We start from the raw sequence: 17,984 nt of genomic DNA, 5'->3' as shown, positions 1-17,984 counted from the left end.
TTTTTTTTTTTTTTTTTTTTTTTTTTTTTTAGACCAATGGGAATATTGCATGTCGTGGATGGAAAGATTTGAATACTACTATGTTTTCACATTGAGTTCAATGTAACAAGGCCATTTCCGTGTCTTGGCACACAGCCTGAGTTAACTTTGTTTTGCTGGATGTGGACACAATGAATTCTGTTTGAACAAGAAATCATGTGTAACAAATGCTTTTGCAAAATCATGTCATGTCATTAGTTACTTTAACAAAGATGGGCTTCACAACAGCTACTACAGTTAAATATCTATACACTGTTAACATATTTTTTAAAATAAACTTTTAATTATAGAATAGTTTTCAATTTACAGAAAAGTTAGGAAGATAGTACAGAAAGTTACCAGGTACTCTCTACCCAGTTCCCTGATTATTAACATCCTACATTAGTGTGGTACATTTAATACAATAAATGAACCAATATTGATACCTTAATATCAACAAAAGTCCATACTTTATTCAGATTTCTTTAGTTTTTACCCAATGTTCTTTTCTGTCCCAAGATTTCAAATTGCATTTAATCTTCATGACTCCTTAGGTTCCTCTTGGCTGTGAGAATTTCTCAGACTTTATTTTTGATGACTTTAGCAGCTTTGAGAAATACTGGTCAGAAATTTTGTATAATGTCCTTCAATTGGGATTTGTCTGATATATTTCTCATGATTAGACTCGAGTTACGTACTTTTTGGAGGAAGACCACAGAGTGCCATTTTCATCACATCATACCAAGGATATGAGTTATCAACATGATTCATCACTGTTGATGTTGATCTAGATGGCCTTGCTGAGGTAGTGTTTGTCAGGTTTTTCCACTGTAAAGTCACCCTTTCTTACTCTTTTTCTCTGCTGCACTCTTTGGAAAGAAGTCACTAGGCAGGCCATACTTAAGGAGTGGGGAGTTATGCTTTACCTCCTAGAGAGTGGAGTATTTATGTAACTCATTTGAAATTCTTCTGTACGGATTTGTCTATTCTCTCCCATTTGTTTATTTAACAATTCATTTGTTAAATATTCTATTTCATAAATACACTAATAGTCTATTTCAGTATAGACTCACGGATATTTATTTTATACTTTGATTATCATTGAATACGATTCTATTTTATTGTTCAAATTATTCTAATTTTGGCTATTGGAAGCTCTATTGGCTCCTGTGTCACTTTGACACACCCCATCATTGTACATCATTGTAAGCTTTTTTTTTTCTTAATTACTTTCTTACTTTCTGGCCCCACAATATACTCTAGGATTACCTTGTAATATTTCCTGTCCCCAGCCTAGAGTCAGCTGTTTATCAGGGGAATTCTGGTTCCTTTTACTGGAGAATAGTTATAGAAACAAAAATCTGGGGGTTAGATGTGCTTATTGCTACTGGAGTATCATTGCTTATAGGCCCACTCAGCTGATGGAGCAAGAAAATATAGATGTATTTTAAACCACATACATATATATACATATGCACAACGATAAATAGTTCTACATTTATTCATATGTATCCCTATTAAGCTAAACCTGAGTTCATACTGATGTCTGTAACCTTAATCCATTACCACATGGATCATTCTAGCCATTTCCCCTTACTTGTCTATAACCTTCCACTCCAACAGTGAGAAGCCTGACACTTATTGTCTGTCATCCATTTACGTAATTTTCTGATTCCAGTATACATGTATAGTGGTTTCAGAATTACGAATCTTGGGAAACAGAGTAATGTACTTTTATACAGTTCCTCTTGCCTTTGGTCTTATAGACTTTACTCACATCTAAAGTGACTTAGGGCCGGGAGTGGGGACTCATGCCTGTAATCCTAGCACTTTGGGAGGCCAAGGCAGGTGGATTGCTTAAGGCCAGGAGTTCAAGACCAGCCTGACCAACATGGTGAAACCCCATCTCGACTAAAAATACAAAAACTAGTCAGGCGTGGTGGTGTGCTACTTGCGAGGCTGAGGCACAAGAATTGCTTGAACCAGGGAGGCAGAGGTTGCAGTGAGCCAAGATCATGCTACTGAACTCTAGCCTCTGTGACAGAGTGAGACTCTGTCTCAAAAAAAAAAAAAAAAAGTGACTAGGTTAGCACCCTTAGCACCTTTTCCTCTACCTCCCTCTGTGAGGTGTTTCACACATTTGTAATACAGTTCCATTATTTTGTCGCAATTTACATTTCATTCTGGGCTCCCTTGACTTCCTGAATAATTTTTGAAAACTTTGTATGGGTTAAGGTTCGTTCATTGTGATTTAAAGTTCTATAGATTTTGACAAATGCATATTGTCATGTATCCACTATTACAGTATCACACTGAAAAACTTTTTCACTCAAAAAATATCCCCTCTGCTTTACCTATTCAACCTTTCCCTACCCTGATGAATCTTTGGTAATCACTCATCTATTTATTGTCTCTCTTTAAATTTAGCAGTTTTTTAAAAAATTTAAAGTTTTAAAAATATTTTTAGGTTTGGAGCTCTAATAAATTGATTGGTCTTTCATAGATAATGAGTACTTTGTTTGAAAATGAGTATTTTTGACCTTAAAGAAATTACAGCTTTTATCAATTATACTTGGCAATTCACAGATTTGGGTTTGTGTTTTGAAGCAGCAATAACATCTTACTTTTTTCTTCTTTTTTTTTTTAGAAATAGAGTCTTGCTCTCTGGCTCAAGTTGGAGTGCAGTGGCACAATCATAGCTCACTGCAGCTTTGAACTCCTGGGCTCAAGTGATCCTCTTGCCTCAGCCTCCTGAGTAGATGGGATATAGACTTGAGCCACCATGCCCAGCTAATTTTTTAATTTTCATTTTTTAAAGATGAGATCCGTTATGTTGTCCAGCTGCTCTCCTGGCCTCAAGCAATCCTCCTGAATTGGCCTCCCAAAGTGCTGGGATTACAGGTTTGAGCCACTGCACCTGGCCAATCTTACCATTTTTGATGAAGTTACAGTCACTCATCTTTGCAGACCTTTGAGACATTTAGACAAATTGAGGCACTTGATGTGGGGAGTAGGAAAAAGGAGTTAAAGGGGATATTTCAACAGAACATTTATGTAAGAGAATCCACTCATGCAAGGCAAGAGACAAGTAGTAATTATAGCTAAAAAAAATTAAGGTAATGCCTACACAGCACTGACTTCATTGAGTACTAGAGCTGGGTTAGATACTTGCTGTAGCATAGGATCTTCATTTCAGTTCAGCAAACTCTCATTGAGTGTCTGCTCTGCTTGAAGCTGCTGTGCTGTGTACTCTAGACTTACCTTCTCCTGCTGCCATGTTGGGTTGTGTACTTTCACTTTGGAAGAGTTGGCCATTCTGCGACATTCAAGGGCTTCCCCAAGCTCAGTTAGGGCATTCCTCCCTGACTACCTGGAAATAGGAAGACATGGGTGATGTCAGGTCATACTTCAGTCCCTCTCCCAACATGGCCTCAGTCCCACAGCTGCTGGTTGAACACATAGAATCACTTAACTTTGGGAAAAGGGGTGGAGAGGCCCTTTGTGCTACAGAAGGGAAAGGACTTTGACTCTCATTTCCTTCAAGTACCCTTAGGTTACTTCTGAAAAATAAGTGGAAGATATCAGAGGGGGGAAAAGCAAGAGACACAAGTACAAAAGGCAATGTTTTGTTTAATCTGCACATAGATTAGCGCATAGTGAAGAGGAAGGGAACTCACACTTACTGAGTGCCACCTATGTGCCAGAGTCTGTTGGGAGTTCTCACGTATTTATTCTCTTCCCCCCCCGCCCCAATATGGCTCTGTGAAGTAGATTTCAAAAAAAAAAAAAAAAAAACCTTTATTTTATGGATACATTGGGGTTCAGAAGGGCTCACTAACTTGTCTAAGATCATACAAAAAGAATTGAATCCAGATCTTCTTAATGCCCTGGCAGCACTCTAAAATCATCTTGGCCTTTTAAAAAAATGGCTGAAACCTACCCCAAACTCAATTAAATTCCAATCTCTGAGAGTTGGGATGGGCATTAGTATTTTTTATAATTGGGCCAAGTGATTATAGTGTGCAGCCAAAATGGAGAACCATGACTCTGACTAAAGAGGCAGTGCCTCTCCTATTACTCTCCACAAGAAGGGACAGGGCATTTTTTGAACGAGGGTGCATTCTAAATACTCTTGGAACACTTTCAGATACATCCCTTTTTCTCTGCTCCTTCTACTCTCCACCACAGGGTCCTCTTCATCTCTGGATATCTGTAAGTAAGCAGATGGAGTGAGGAGAGAAGTTGTTATTGATAGTAGAGAAATACAAATTCAATTGAATTAATTTAATCAGTATTTCTCTTTTGATAAAACATGTAATGTGTAGTGCTGATAGACTGTCAAAGCACAATGTCAAGTAGTGTCAAGAAAATTTCATACGGTTTTCTAAATTTGTTGACAACTTTGGTTCGTTGAATATGCATTCACCAACACCAAATAGTACTGACTTATTATCTTGGTTTATAGGAATCATAAAAAAGATGGGGCATGGATCTCTTGCTGGTAGGAAAATAATTTTGAATTCCTGAGATTAGATTTGTTAATTGCCATATAACATGTAACATTTTACCCCAAAATTTTTGAAGTATTGTGATTTACCATATCTATGACATCTCAATTATAAAAATCCATTCTTTTACAGTCTCCTTTTAACCTTGAAATTGACCATGAGCAATCATAATATTTTGATTCAAATCAAAATGTTCAAATGTCATAATATTTTGAACACTTTTCATATGTTATGAAGAACCTCTTTGTATATTCATCTATAACTAAAGTTGAATACATAAACACAGGCATTCTTGGAATTGGCAAAACATGTCATTTCATACAATAGTTACCCTGGGCATTTATTTTAGGATATGTAAAACCAGAGTACCACCTCTCATGAGTTTTATCAATAGACTTCTGTTTTAATGGAGAATTAGAAACAATATAGAGAACAGAATGTTCATCTTCTACCCTATCCGACTAGCTCCATCCTTCCTGTCCCCACTATCTGGCCCCTAGTGATGCAGAAACTACCATTACTACTTAGTCCAATTTATGTGGTTCCTGCTTGGTCACTGTTGGGTTTATGGAGCCTGCCTTAAACCATCAAACAATAATAACATATTGCATGTTAGACATTGTGTATGGTCCTTCTTGATTTCTACACCTAATGTTAAATTCCACAGGGAAATCTAAGGAAACCTTGATATTGCTCCCTGATTATTACACTATAGACAAATGGCATGGTGAATATATGTTTCTTGCTTACACTCATTTAACAGTTTTTTTTTTTTTTTTTTTAGCTTTGATCAGTTTATTGTTCAATTACTTATACTTTTCTGGCAAATGATTTCTTTTTCCTATTTGCCCCTAAAGTGAAATAGCCTATTTTGTGAGGATCATCTTGCCAAATTATAGCATTATTTTTAACTACCCAAGTCCATTTTGCATATGTCTACTGACTCAGGAAACATTCAGTTACATTCCTCAAATACCAGTAATAACACCCCATATAACCACTGCATATCAAATAATCTCCCACTTTTTCACCAGGATTCTTTTTTGCCTTTTATTGCAAAAAATTTCAAACATAAAAAGTAGAGAGAATAATAAAACATATCCCCATATACCATCCAGCTTCAGCAGTTATAATGTCATCCTAATCTTGTTTTATCTGTACCTTACCCATTCTTCCTCTTTTTGAAACTAACCCCAGATTTCATCTGTACATATTTCAGTGTGTGTCTCCAGTAGATAAGGATTTTGGAAAAATTACAGCCACAATACTACTATCATACCTTAAAAGTTAACAGTTCTATAATATTATAAAATATCTAGTCCGTTTTCAAATTTCTTTGATTTTCTTTAAGTTTCTTTTACATTGGTTTGAATCAGAATTTCAAGATCCTGGTATTAATTTTGTTGGTATATCTTTTTAAATTTCTTTTAATTATAGGTACCTCATTCTCTTTTTTCTTCTCTGCAATTTATTTGTTCAAGAAGTTGAGTTGTTTTATTGCTTGTTTTAATCTAGTCTCCTACAAACCGGATTTTACTGATTGCATTCCTGTTGTATTTTTTTAACGTGTTTATCTGTGCCTTCTTTTTCCCATAAGCTGGTATTAGGTTTAGAAGCTTCCATTTTTGGGAAGACAGCTTCAGAGGATGTGATGTGTGCTTCTATCAGAAGGCACAAAATGAATGTTTGTACTCCCTTTTGTTATGTGAACAGTCATTGATGATTATTGTTTATATTCATTCCTTTGTGAGGTATTGCAAAATGGTGATACCCAAATGCTACCAATTTTAGTCTTTCATTATCTGGAATACTTTACAGAGACTTTTCCCCATCAATGATTTGGTTGTCCTGGGGTACAGTTTGTGCAGCAAAGGAAGGTTGAGCGTTGCTATTATCCCCCTTATGTGTTTTCACAATAATGAATTGGTTCTAAAGGTGAACAGTGATTTCTTCATAGTATCATTATGACTATGTGGATCTCAATATATCTGATACATTTCAATCCATTGCAGTTATTCTTTTTATTGCTGCTCAAATTTCTTCTTTTTTTCTACTTTGGCCAGTAGGAGCCACAGAAAGTTGGCTCCTGAGACATTTTGACACAACCCTAGTAATTTTAGATAGTGTCCTTGCTTTCTGGTGTACTTCTTGCCCCAGACTTGGTTAGCTATTTTTCCAAAGGGCTTTAGGCCATTTTAGTAGAAAATAGTATTAGAAATAGCAATCTTGGTGCTGGGATAGAAGGTAATAATTTACTAAAAACCTATAGGGAAGGAGGGAATGAGCCATGTGGATATTCAGGAGGACAGTATTCCAGGCAGAAAGAAAAGCATGTGCAACGACTCGGAGGCTGGAGCAGAGGGAGTAAGAAGAGGACAGTAGTAGGAGAGAAATAGAGGTGATGAGGAGCAGGCCAGGCAGGGCCTGGTGGGAAGCTGGAAGGACTTTGGCTTTTCTTGGGGTGAGATGGCGCCTTTTATAAATTTTGAGCAAAAGAGTTCCATAGTCTTTTGTTTTGTTTAATTTTAACTGAATTATTATGGGTTCTGGGTTGAAAATAGGCTGAGGAGTTTAAAGAGCAGAATCTGGGAGGAGACCAGTGAGGAGGCTATCGCAATAATACAGGATACAGGCAAGAGATGATGTGGCTTGGATCAGTGTGGTAGCAGTAGAAGTAATGAGAAGAGTCAGGTCCTGGATGTATCTGGAAGATAGGACCCACCGAATTTGCCAAAGGGTTGGACTTGGATTGTAAGGAAAGAGGATTCAAATGTGACTCCAAGGTTTATGGCCTGAGATGTAAATGAAATTATAAAACATGATAACACGAGTGGCGTCTCTTCTGTGGGTCAGCACAGTGTCTGTGGGAAAGGAGCGGGGTTGGGTCAGGCAAAACTTCATAGGGGATGATGTGGTTTGGATATTTGTCACTTCCAAATTTCATGTTGAAATGTGATCCCTAATGTTGGAGGTGGGACCTGGTGGGAGGTGTTTGGGTCCTGGGGGCAGATCCCTCATGAATGACTTGGTGAAAATGAGTTCATTTGAAATCTGGTTGTTTAAAAGAGTCTAGCACCTCCCCTTTCTCTCTTGTGCTCCCTCTCTTGCTATGTGATGTACCAGCTCCCCCTTCACCTTCTGACATGATTGTAAGTTTCTTGAGGTCTTCACCAGAAGCAGATGCTGGTGCCATGCTTCTTGTACAGACTGCAGAGCCATTATCTCTCTTTATAAATTACTCAGTCTCAGGTATTTCTTTATTGCAATGCAAAAACAGCCTCACACAGGGGACCAGATATTTGAGTCATGAAAGATACATAGGAGGACCAGGTGGATAAGAGGGGAAAGAGCATTCTGAGCAGTGTAATTGCTTGTATACATTTAGAGTTGTGGCCAGGTGCGGTGGCTCATGCCTGTAATCCCAGTACTTTGGGAGGCTGAGGCGGGCAGATCACAAGGTCAGGGGTTCGAGACCAGCCTGGCCAATATGGTGAAACCCTGTTTCCACTAAAAATACAAAAATTAGCCTGCCATGGGGGCATGTGCCTGTAGTCCCAGCTACTCGGGAGGGTGAGGCATGAGAATTGCTTGAACCTGGGAGGCAGAGGTTGCAGTGAGCCAAGATAGTGCCACTGGACTCCACCCTGGGCGACAGAGCGAGACTCCATCTCAAAACAAAAATTCAGAGTTGTACAAGGATTATGGGTTCTGAAATTAGATTCAGTTTTTGGAGTGCAGGAAGCCTATAACAGGAAATGAATTTAGAGAGGTAGAGAGAGTCCTTACATATTCTGTGACAGGAATTTAAATTTTATTTTACGCATGATAAGGAGACTAGAATTTTTAAAGTCTGCCAATGACATGATCAGATATTGATTTCAGAAAGATGAGGAGAGTATGCGCTACGGCAGAAGTGATGGGAATGGAGAGAGGAGATGAATTTGAGAGGTCTTAAGGTATAGAAACAATAGGATTTGGTAAACATTAAGATGTGGGATGTGGGGAGGGGTCTAGGAGGACCCTGAGGTTGCTGGGTTGTGTGACTAGGTGGATGGTGGTACCATTATCTAATGTAGGGGTCGGGCGCAGTGGCTCACGCCTGTAATCCCAGGACTTTGGGAGGCCGAGGTGGCCTATCACCTGAGGTCAGGAGTTCAAGACTAGGCTGGACAACATGGCGAAACCCTATCTCTCCTAACACAAAATTAGCCAGGCATGGTGGTGTGCACCTGCAATCCCAGCTACTTGGGAGGCTGAGGCACAAGAATTGCTTGAACCTGGGAGGCAGAGGTTGCAGTGAGCCAAGATTGTGCCACTGCACTCCAGCCTGGGTGACAGAGTGAGATTCTGTCTCAAAAAAAAAAAAAAAAAAAAAAGGAGGGAGTACTGGTACTGGATGGAAGCAGATTTGGAAGTAAAGATACAGAGTACAGTTTGGATGCTAAGTTTGAGCTGCTTGTGGGATATTCTCTTAACACCCAGTAGGTGGATGGAAATATAGATCTGGAGCTCATGGGAGTGGATTTGGCAGAAATGTAAAGGCATGAGAAGTTATGACCTAGGTAGAATAAGTGAAGTAGGGAGAGAAGGCAAAGGGTGAAGGTCTAGGGAATACCAACATTTACAAGACACAAAAGTTGACTGAACAGGAGCCATCGTACACAGATGGAGGAGGAAAAACTGACATGAGGGGGCTTCTGGAAAATAAGGAGAGATCAATTTTCAAGAAAGAAGGAAGGCCAACAATGGCCCATGCTACAGAGATCCAAGAAGATAAAACACAAATTGGTCTTTGCTTTATAGGTCATTGGCAATCTTAGGACAGTTTCATTGGGGTCGTGCGGTGAGAAACGGGAATGCAATGGAAGGAGGAGTAAATGAATGAGGAGAGAATGGAGGTGATGAAGGTAAGGCAAAGGTAGACCATGGTCTCAAGTAGCTTGTTTGTGAAGCAGCTGTTTTTGTTTTAATTAATTTTTTTAAAATTGTGATAAAATAGACATAAAAGTTACTATATTGCCAGGCCCGGGGGCTCATGCCTGTAATCCCAGCACTTTGGGAGGCCAAGGTGGGCAGATCCCCTGAGGTCAGGAGTTCAAGACCAGCTGCCTGACCAACATGGAGAAACCCTGTCTACTAAAAACACAAAATTAGCTGGGTGTGGTGGCACATGCCTGTAATCCCAGCTATTCAGGAGGCTGAGGCAGAATAATCGTTTGCACCCGGGAGGCGGGGGTTGCCATTGCACTCCAGCCTGGGCAACAAGAGCAAAACTCTGTCTCAAAAAAAAAAAAAGTTACTATATTAATCATTTAAAATTTATTTTTATTTTTGTAGAGATGGGGTCTTGTTATGTTGCCTAGGCTGGTCTCAAACTCCAGGCCTCAAGACAACCTACTGCTTCAGCCTCCCAAAATGCTGGGGTTACAGGGAAGGCCAATGCACCTGGCCCATATTAATCATTTTTAATTGTACACTTAAGTATTTTTAAGTACATTCACATTGTTGAGCTGCCAATCTCAAGAACTTATTCATGTTGCAACACTAATAATCTATACCATTAAACAACAGAATTTGTTTTTAAGAATGAGAATTACTTAAATATTTTATATGTAAGGGGATGAACCAGTACAGTGAAAGAGGATGAAGGTGTAGGAAAATGAAAATTCTACCATTCTAAGAACTTATAAGACCATTTCATCATTAAAATACAGACAAATATCTTTACCCCTTTCTAACAACTTCCTCCGTCTTTCTGGGTGCAGTTTTAATTTTCTACTTTCGATTACAAACAACAAAATTAACAATGATGATAAGTTTTTGTTGAGAAAGAAAATTTATTTTTTAAGATAAATTCTGAGGCCTTTAGAAAGATACACACAAACTCCCATCTCTTTTATAATTATTCTTGTATGAATTGGTGATAATATATACTTAACCATAGTATTTTCTTGATGCTGAGGAGGTGCGAACCTGGACAACATGATTAAATTGTAGCACAGAGCATATTACCTATAAAAAGCATTAAATATTGTCAAAAGGCTCATGTAATATGAGTTGGGGTTAAAACTATGTTTCTATTACTCCATATTCAGTTTGGATTAACTTCAAATATTTATGAAGTGCTAGTTATTATAATGAGATTTTACCTCTCCTGGTACAACCAGAAGTTGGGTATTAGAACAATTTACTTTTTACTAACTCTTTCTCTCCCTGATGAAATGTAACGAGAATGAGTCAATTGTCAAAGTAACCTTTTGTCGACAATGTCTGATAGAACATGATTGAAGTGACCTTGAATTTTAATTTTGTTTAAAATAGAGAACTGTGGCCAGGCACTATGGCTCACACCTGTAATCCTAGCACTTTGGGAGGCCAAGGCAAGCAGATCACTTGAGGCCAGGAGTTTGAGACCAGCCTGGACAACATGGTGAAACCCAATGTCTACTAAAAATACAAAAATTAGCTGGGCTTAATGGTGCACACCTATAATCCCAGCTACTCGGGAGGCTGAGGCACAAGAATCACTTGAACCTAGGAGGCAGAGCCTGCAGTGAGCCGAGATCACGCCACTGCACTCCAGCCTGGGTGACAGAGTGAGGCTCTGTCTCGGAAAAAGAATGTAAGAATGTAGTAAAATAGGCCGGGCGCGGTGGCTCACGCCTGTAATCCCAGCACTTTGGGAGGCTGAGGCGGGTGGGATGACCTGAGGTCAGGAGTTTGAAACCAGCCTGACCAACATGGTGAAACCCCATCTCTACTAAAAATACACAAATTAGCTGGGCAAGGTGGTGGGCGCCTGTAATCCCAGCTACTTGGGAGGCTGAGGCAGGAGAATCACTTGAACCCGGGAGGCAGAGGGTGCAGTGAGCTGAGATTGCTCCATTGCACTCCAGCCTGGGAGACAAGAGCAAAACTCTTGTCTCAGAAAAAAAAAGAACCTAATGTCCTAATGTAATAAAGCAGAGAACTGTTGCCACAGCACCCACCAAAGTGTGTCTCTCATTGACAAGTTCAGGTACTTGTCTGTCTGTTTCTCCTGCCTACCCCTCAGCCTCTGGATCTTCCCTTTGATCATTCTTTTCTCTTTCTGGCTTTGATGTTTTGGTTTCCATTCTGTAATTCACAGAATATTTTGTGGACATGCTCTTTTCAAATTTGTCTCCAAAACAATAGTACAAAGGCAGTCAGTCATAAACCGATTATATTGTTGGTTTTTACAAAAAATCCCATCATATCACCCAAAACCAATTTTATCATAACAGGATGAATATCAGACCAATATTCATTATTAGAGATGTAGTCTAAACTGGCTCGAGAGAAGACATCCATTGAGTCTTTCATTCAATATAATTAGTTATTATACATGCAAAATCCTATAACTATAAAGCATTTCGGAAATAAAAAAAGTGTTGTTATGCAGCTCCAAATTTACTAAAGTATAAAAATGTATTAAGTATATACCATGTGGCACCGTGCAAAGTAACAGATGCCTAAACTAAAAGGTTATCTTTCATCATTATTAAAGTATGACTGAAAGTTCGCTGGAGAATATAGTGTCTACATGGTCAAAACAATCTTTAGGGCTCACAAATTTAATGATTTATATGATATAATTGGCTTTAGATACAAATGTTCATGCCAGACAAGCAATGTAGAAAAAGCAAGAACTAGGAAACAGGAAAACAGATCTACGTTTGTGCTTTGCTGCAATTCATTCACTTTTTCAACCATTCATCAAATATTTGTTGAGAGCCCATGCTGTGAGAGAAACTGTATTAGGTGCTGGGGAGCATGGTAGCAAATAGGAGAGACGGTGTGTGAGCAAGAGCAGGTGGCTTAACCTCTCCACATCTCTAACCTCGTTTAGACTCGATGTCTGAGGTACCTCTCAAACCTGAAATGCTAAGGTTTGCAACAGCCTTGTGGAGGGAGAAACTGCCAAGTCGCCTTGGGACTTGAGGACTTACCTTCCTTTCAAAGGGTAGCCCTTGTTTTGATTTCAAAATAATTTTGTTACACAGTTTAAAAATAATTTGCTCAGGTTCTCATCTACATTGGGGTAATCTTGATAGTCTGGATGTGGCAATTCATGCTCATTAGACTTCAAAGGTAGGAAGTGAAAGTTGTGAAATGGTGGATGACTTTCATCAATTCACAGCCAGGCAGCGGTTCCCATTGAGCAGCTCCTCTGTGGTTCCACCCAGCCTTCCAACCAATAACGCAGCTTCTCCTGCAGGAAACTCATCGCTTGGGTCACCTGTTAGCCTTTGCTCTAATGAGCCTTGAGAAAGGATTGCTGGTCATGGGACCAGAGGCTTTATGGGGAGGGAAGAATTGTTCTTGACTTTCAGTTTTTCGAGTGGGTTTCAAGGTAACAACTTTCTTATTACCTAGCTTCATAATTGCAGTAAGGAAATAGCTTTTATTGCTTGCAGCCGAGACGACTTTTTCAAGGGAGAAAAAGGGATTTCTATAACAAAGAGAGGGAGAGAGAGATGAAGAGGGAGGGAGTAAGGGCGAGAGGGAAGAAGAGAGAAAGAGAGAGAGATTTGAATATACATTGCTTCAAGGATACAAAAAATTACAACCTGGAAAAGGCTTCAAGTAACTTTGGGAAAATGAGCTGCTGGACTCCTCAGTCAATCTGTCCTTTCTAGTCAATGAAAAAGACAGGGTTTGAGGTTCCTTCCGAAACGGGGCCGGCTAATTTAGCCCCTCCCACGAGCCTAAGGGTCTGTTATATCTCTGTTTCCTTGAGTACCTCTCTCACGGAGACGGACCACAGCAAGCAGAGGCGGGGGGGGGAAAAACGAGGAAAGAGGAGGAAAACAAAAGCTGCTACTTATGGAAGATACAAAGGGTAAGACCAAAATTGATTTGATCTGAATCCTTAAAAAAAAAAAAAAAGAAGGAAAATAAAAGCCAGAGCAAAAAGCAAGTACTTGAAAGTTGGAGGCAAAAAGCCCTGAATGAACTTTCCCACCCTCTTCCTTCTGGGAGGAGGCAGAGAAAGAGCTTTGGGAAACTTTTTAGGAAGCAGAGTCCAGGGTTGCAGTCAAGGGTGGCTCTAGAGCAAGCTCGAGGGGCTCATGAATATTCATTACCAATTTGTATTCAGAGTTGGTTTTTCAGAGGCAAATGACTTTTTCTGTCCCCTTGCAGTTTAAGAGGCAGCTGCCTCATCTGCAGTCCGGACTCATCTACCCTCGGGTCTGTGCCTCAGGGAGTTTACTTGAAGATGCTGGGCTCTGCGTGTAGATTTGTTTTGTTCTCGAATTTCTTGCATGCTTTCCTGTTGTGAAATTAGCAAAGGCTTCTTTGCTGGGAACAAGACAGAGAAGTTAATGTGGCACGAGGCTGTCACAATGGGACCCCAGAGTATGTCTTTCAAAATGCTGAAAGTTTCTTGAGATATGTGGGGGAGTTTTATGTGAGGGACAGAGTGGGGGACGGGGAGGGTTGGAGGGAGGAAATAGAATAATTCTATCTTAAAAGGGCAGGTCATATCTGACTACATTTAGATTTTGTCTAAAAACTACAAGAGCAGCCTGGTTTGCACAGATGGTGTGCAGTCTCTATCTTTTACCTCTTTTGGGCATTTTCTGCCAGGACGGAGAGCCAGCTGCTTGCCAGCGTGTGAGAGCCAGGAAGAATCTCTGCAGCAGTGAGGGAGTGTAGGGTTGTAAATCTCCTTCTCCTCCTCCTTTATCATCTCTAACTTCTAACATTCCCACATGCTTATACTATATAGAACATGGAAGAATAGCATAAGTAGGCAACAGATTTATTAATACTTAACAATAATGATAGCTGTTAATGTTGACTAAGTCTTTATTCTGTGTTGGGAGCTGTACCTAGCATATTACATGTGCTACTTACTTATCACATGAACCTTACAAGTGCTATCATTGTCATTCCCATTTCCCAGATGGCAAAATTGAGGTACTGAGAAGATAACTTGTCTTGAGATCTCACAGTTAGTAAGGGCCGAGTGTGGATGGAGGTGGTCTGAGGCAGGGCTGGTGGCCTTTTCCACTCCTCAGTACTGTTTCTCTGCTTTTTCTGGTGCCCTGACATTGTGGATTTCAGGTTCGCAAATCCTCGAACCTACTGGGGCAATGATACTGATAAAGTCTTAAGTCTGTGAAGGAATTTGTACTTTGCACTCAGGTTCACATACATTTTCATCATTTGGTGCTCATGGCCATTCTCTAGGAGAAGCAGGTATTGTTATTATGATCTTTTACAAAAAGGAGAAACTGAGGTCAGAAGAGGTTAGTTAGGTGACACCAGTCACAGCTAGTTGTCAAAAGTCTGGACTGGGGGGCTGGGCGTGGTGGCTGGCACCTGTAATCCCAGCACTTTGGGAGCTGAGGTGGGCAGATCACCTGAGGTCAGGAGTTCAAGACCAGCCTGGCCAGCATGGTGAAACCCTGTCTCTACTAAAAATACTAAAATTAGCTAGGCATGGTGGTGTGCGCCTGTGGTCCCAGCCACTTGGGGAGCTGAGGAAGGAGAATCACCTGAACCTGGGAGGTGGAGGTTGCAGTGAGCTGAGATTGCACCACTGCAGTCTAGCCTGGGTGACAGAGTGAGACACTGTCTCAAAAAAAAAAAAAAAAAAAAAAAAAAAGTCTGGACTGGATCTGAAACCCTCTGCTTCTGGTTTTTCTTCCAACCTACAGAGCAGGCCCAGTCATCTCTGAACGTCTGACCCCACCCCAAGCTGTGCCTCATTGAGTTGCTTTCAGTTCCCCAGAGGAACTGCATCTTTCCTCAGACTGAAGCTAGGCACTGTCTCCTGTTTTAAGGGCCTGTCCGGTGCTCTCCTTCCCCTTTAGTCTGGAGCTGAGCTGCCTGCGTTTGAATTTCAGCTCCACCATTTACTGTGTGCCTCAGTTTCATCATCTATAACATGAAAATAATAACAATAACATCTGTCTTACAGGATTGTGGTAAGGACTGAATGAAGGATTCAGGCAAAGTTTTTAGAACAGCTCCTGATGTATAGTATCGCTAAATAAATATTAACATTTACTATCACTCCTTGAAGCCTCATATTGGGTGTTATTCCCCTTTAAGCCTTCTCTAATCCTTCAAGTCTAGATTAGCCCCCATCTTGGATGCTTCTATAGTACCTCATCAGTTATGCCTAAGGTGGCACTCATCATACTTGTCCACACTCCTGCCCTCTGCATCACGTTCTGTCTCTCCCCAATTGTAATTTATGTATTCACCTTTAGATCTGCAGTGTCTAGTGCAATTTTATTTTTAGTCTTTCAACTTATGGCAACTTTTTCATCAGTGTGGGCAGAGTGGTGGGAGAGGGGCCTCAGTCGTGATAGGGGTACAGGAGGCAGCCACAGAGGGTGACCATATAGCAGTCATAGAGGGCCGGAAGCCATGCAGGAAGTGGACAGATGCTGAGTACTGATTCAGGAAGAGCACATGTCATTCAGCAGCCAATGGTGAAGGTGTCAGGTTCAGTGAATTCCTCTGTGAGGTCTGGGAGGTCCTGTGATGTGCTTATTGTGGGCCAGCTTGGCAGCCACATTCATCAGCCCCTGGGACAGGTTCTTCAATTTGGTGTCCATGTCAGAGAACATCCCAAGCTTTCCTTAGACGGTGGTACACACCAGGCTCTTGTGCAAGTCCTAAAGGTCCTTGTCAGCCATTAGCACCTTGAGCTCCTTAATGGGAACTCAATAAATATTTAGTGAGTGAAGCATTATTATTTTAGCCGATGCTCATTTGAGACTCAGGAGGCTGGTTTAAAAGGGGGACCTTTGAGTTTGCAGTAGGGTTCCCCACTGGCACATATAGATCTTTTGCACAATCTGTAAAGACGTCCCCCTATGTGGATACACTGAAAAACAAAATGCATCCCTCTGGGTGGATGATTTTCAGAGATAATGTAACCCCATGCCAGGGCACCCTGTTGGGCAAGTGAAGCTCTGGCTGAACTTCAGCCCCCAGTCCCTGCTCAGCCAAGGGCCAAACTGGAGATTTCAGGTGCCTCATAGCCAACTTTGCTTTCTCTGAACAGAATATCTGGTTCCATAAATAGTGTCTTTCTAGCCCTACTTTATAGCAACCTTGCTGTCTGAGATAATGTACTCTGGTAATGAAATAAAAACAAACACTACAGAAGTTGGCCCTGGGAAAAATCATAAAGTACACTACGGTTTTTTCCAGCACCCTCCCTTTCCTCTTCCTGGCATACCTTCAAACCAATTTGACACATATTATTGTGTGTCTACCATTTGTAAGTTCCCATGCCACACAGATCCTTGGATAAACAGTTTGCTCATGGTCTAGTGGGGAAGCCTAATAATAATAGCTGGGAGTGTTAATAATAATAGCTAACATTGATTATTTATTATGTGCCAAACATTGTAATGCTTTATATGTGTTGTCTCGTGTAATCTTTACAAAAATTCCATGATATTGGTTTCCGTATCTTCCAGCTGGTGGAAGAAGGTCATTTGGTTAAGGTCACACAGCTAATAATAGGCAGAGGGGAAATTTTGACTGCTGTAGTTAGGCTGCAAAGTCTGGGATCCTAATGGATACATTCTACCTCCCTAAGAGCTGTAATATAAGTCTAAACAAAGTGCCATGACACAGTGGTACATACTTGTAGTTCCAGCTACTCAGGAGGTTGAGGCAGGAGGATTGCTTGGTCCCAGAAGTTTGAGGCTGTCATGTGCTATATTTGCACCCGTGAATAACCACTGCACTCCAGCCTGGGCAACATAATGAGACTTTGTCTCTAACAAAATAAAAATAAAAAATAATAATACAAGAGAAAGTGCCATGAGAAGCAGAATAGGGAGTGATGGCTTCTGGAGAAACTTCTCAAAGGATGGGACACTTCAGTTGGATCTAGAAAATGAGTAGAATCTGGTGCCCATGGCAAGCCCCTTCACCCTCCCAGCAGTGCTTAAAGATCTTTTCTCTCTTTTACCTTAACTATAGTGTAGATTTAAGAGTAAAAAGCCCACTTTTTTTCCCACGCTCTGAGCAGTCAACCTACTTACATGTCCATCTTGGAGATTTGAAGGCAGAAGTACAGAGTTTATCCTTCAGTATGGGTCAGGTAATCAAATAAGCCTTTACAAAGCAATCAACTGCACATTAAATGATTTCCTTAATCATGATTGGTAATAACCTTGGTAATAACTTACATCTGGTAAACAGTTTTTATAAATCATTGTGATTGGTATTGCCTTTACTTGGTCAAATTACATTTTGAGAGGCCTTTCCCCCTTGTGTTGTCTTTTTGGTTGTTTCTCTGCTCTTTATAACTGGTAATGGTGCTCAAGGGCAGTAGGGTTTAATCCCACCCACTACTGTCCAGAGGTGATGGGCTCCATCTGTGTAGAGTGAAGGTGAGGCCTGGAGTAAATTACATGGAGTCTATTCTTTTTTTTTTTTTTTTTTTTTTTTTTNNGG

General features: G+C 40.4%; 1 protein-coding gene across 4 annotated transcripts in view; it reads left to right on the top strand.

Annotated features, from left to right (window-relative positions):
* Nucleotides 1–17,984, top strand: part of ENTPD1 (ectonucleoside triphosphate diphosphohydrolase 1) — a 164,045-nt gene that overhangs the window by 35,831 nt on the left and 110,230 nt on the right. Inside the window, exon 1 of one of the 4 annotated variants that reach the window (XM_017894595.1) lies at nt 9,416–9,433. The exons of 1 other annotated variant lie outside the window; for it this stretch is intronic. Coding sequence is in view for 2 of the 3 variants with exons in the window: in XM_017894588.1 (XP_017750077.1) it covers nt 12,849–12,900 (52 nt within the window). In the remaining variant the exon portion in view is untranslated. Of the gene's footprint in view, nt 1–9,415; nt 9,434–12,785; nt 12,901–13,261; nt 13,390–17,984 lie in introns of those variants that run through there. 2 more of the 4 variants (XM_017894588.1, XM_017894590.1) reach the window with 2 other exon arrangements.

The sequence above is a fragment of the Rhinopithecus bieti genome, unplaced genomic scaffold (genome assembly GCF_001698545.2).
Source record: "Rhinopithecus bieti isolate Rb0 unplaced genomic scaffold, ASM169854v2 scaffold_25291, whole genome shotgun sequence".
In the NCBI taxonomy this organism is placed as follows: domain Eukaryota; kingdom Metazoa; phylum Chordata; class Mammalia; order Primates; family Cercopithecidae; genus Rhinopithecus; species Rhinopithecus bieti.
This window is presented reverse-complemented; position numbering and strand designations above follow the sequence as displayed.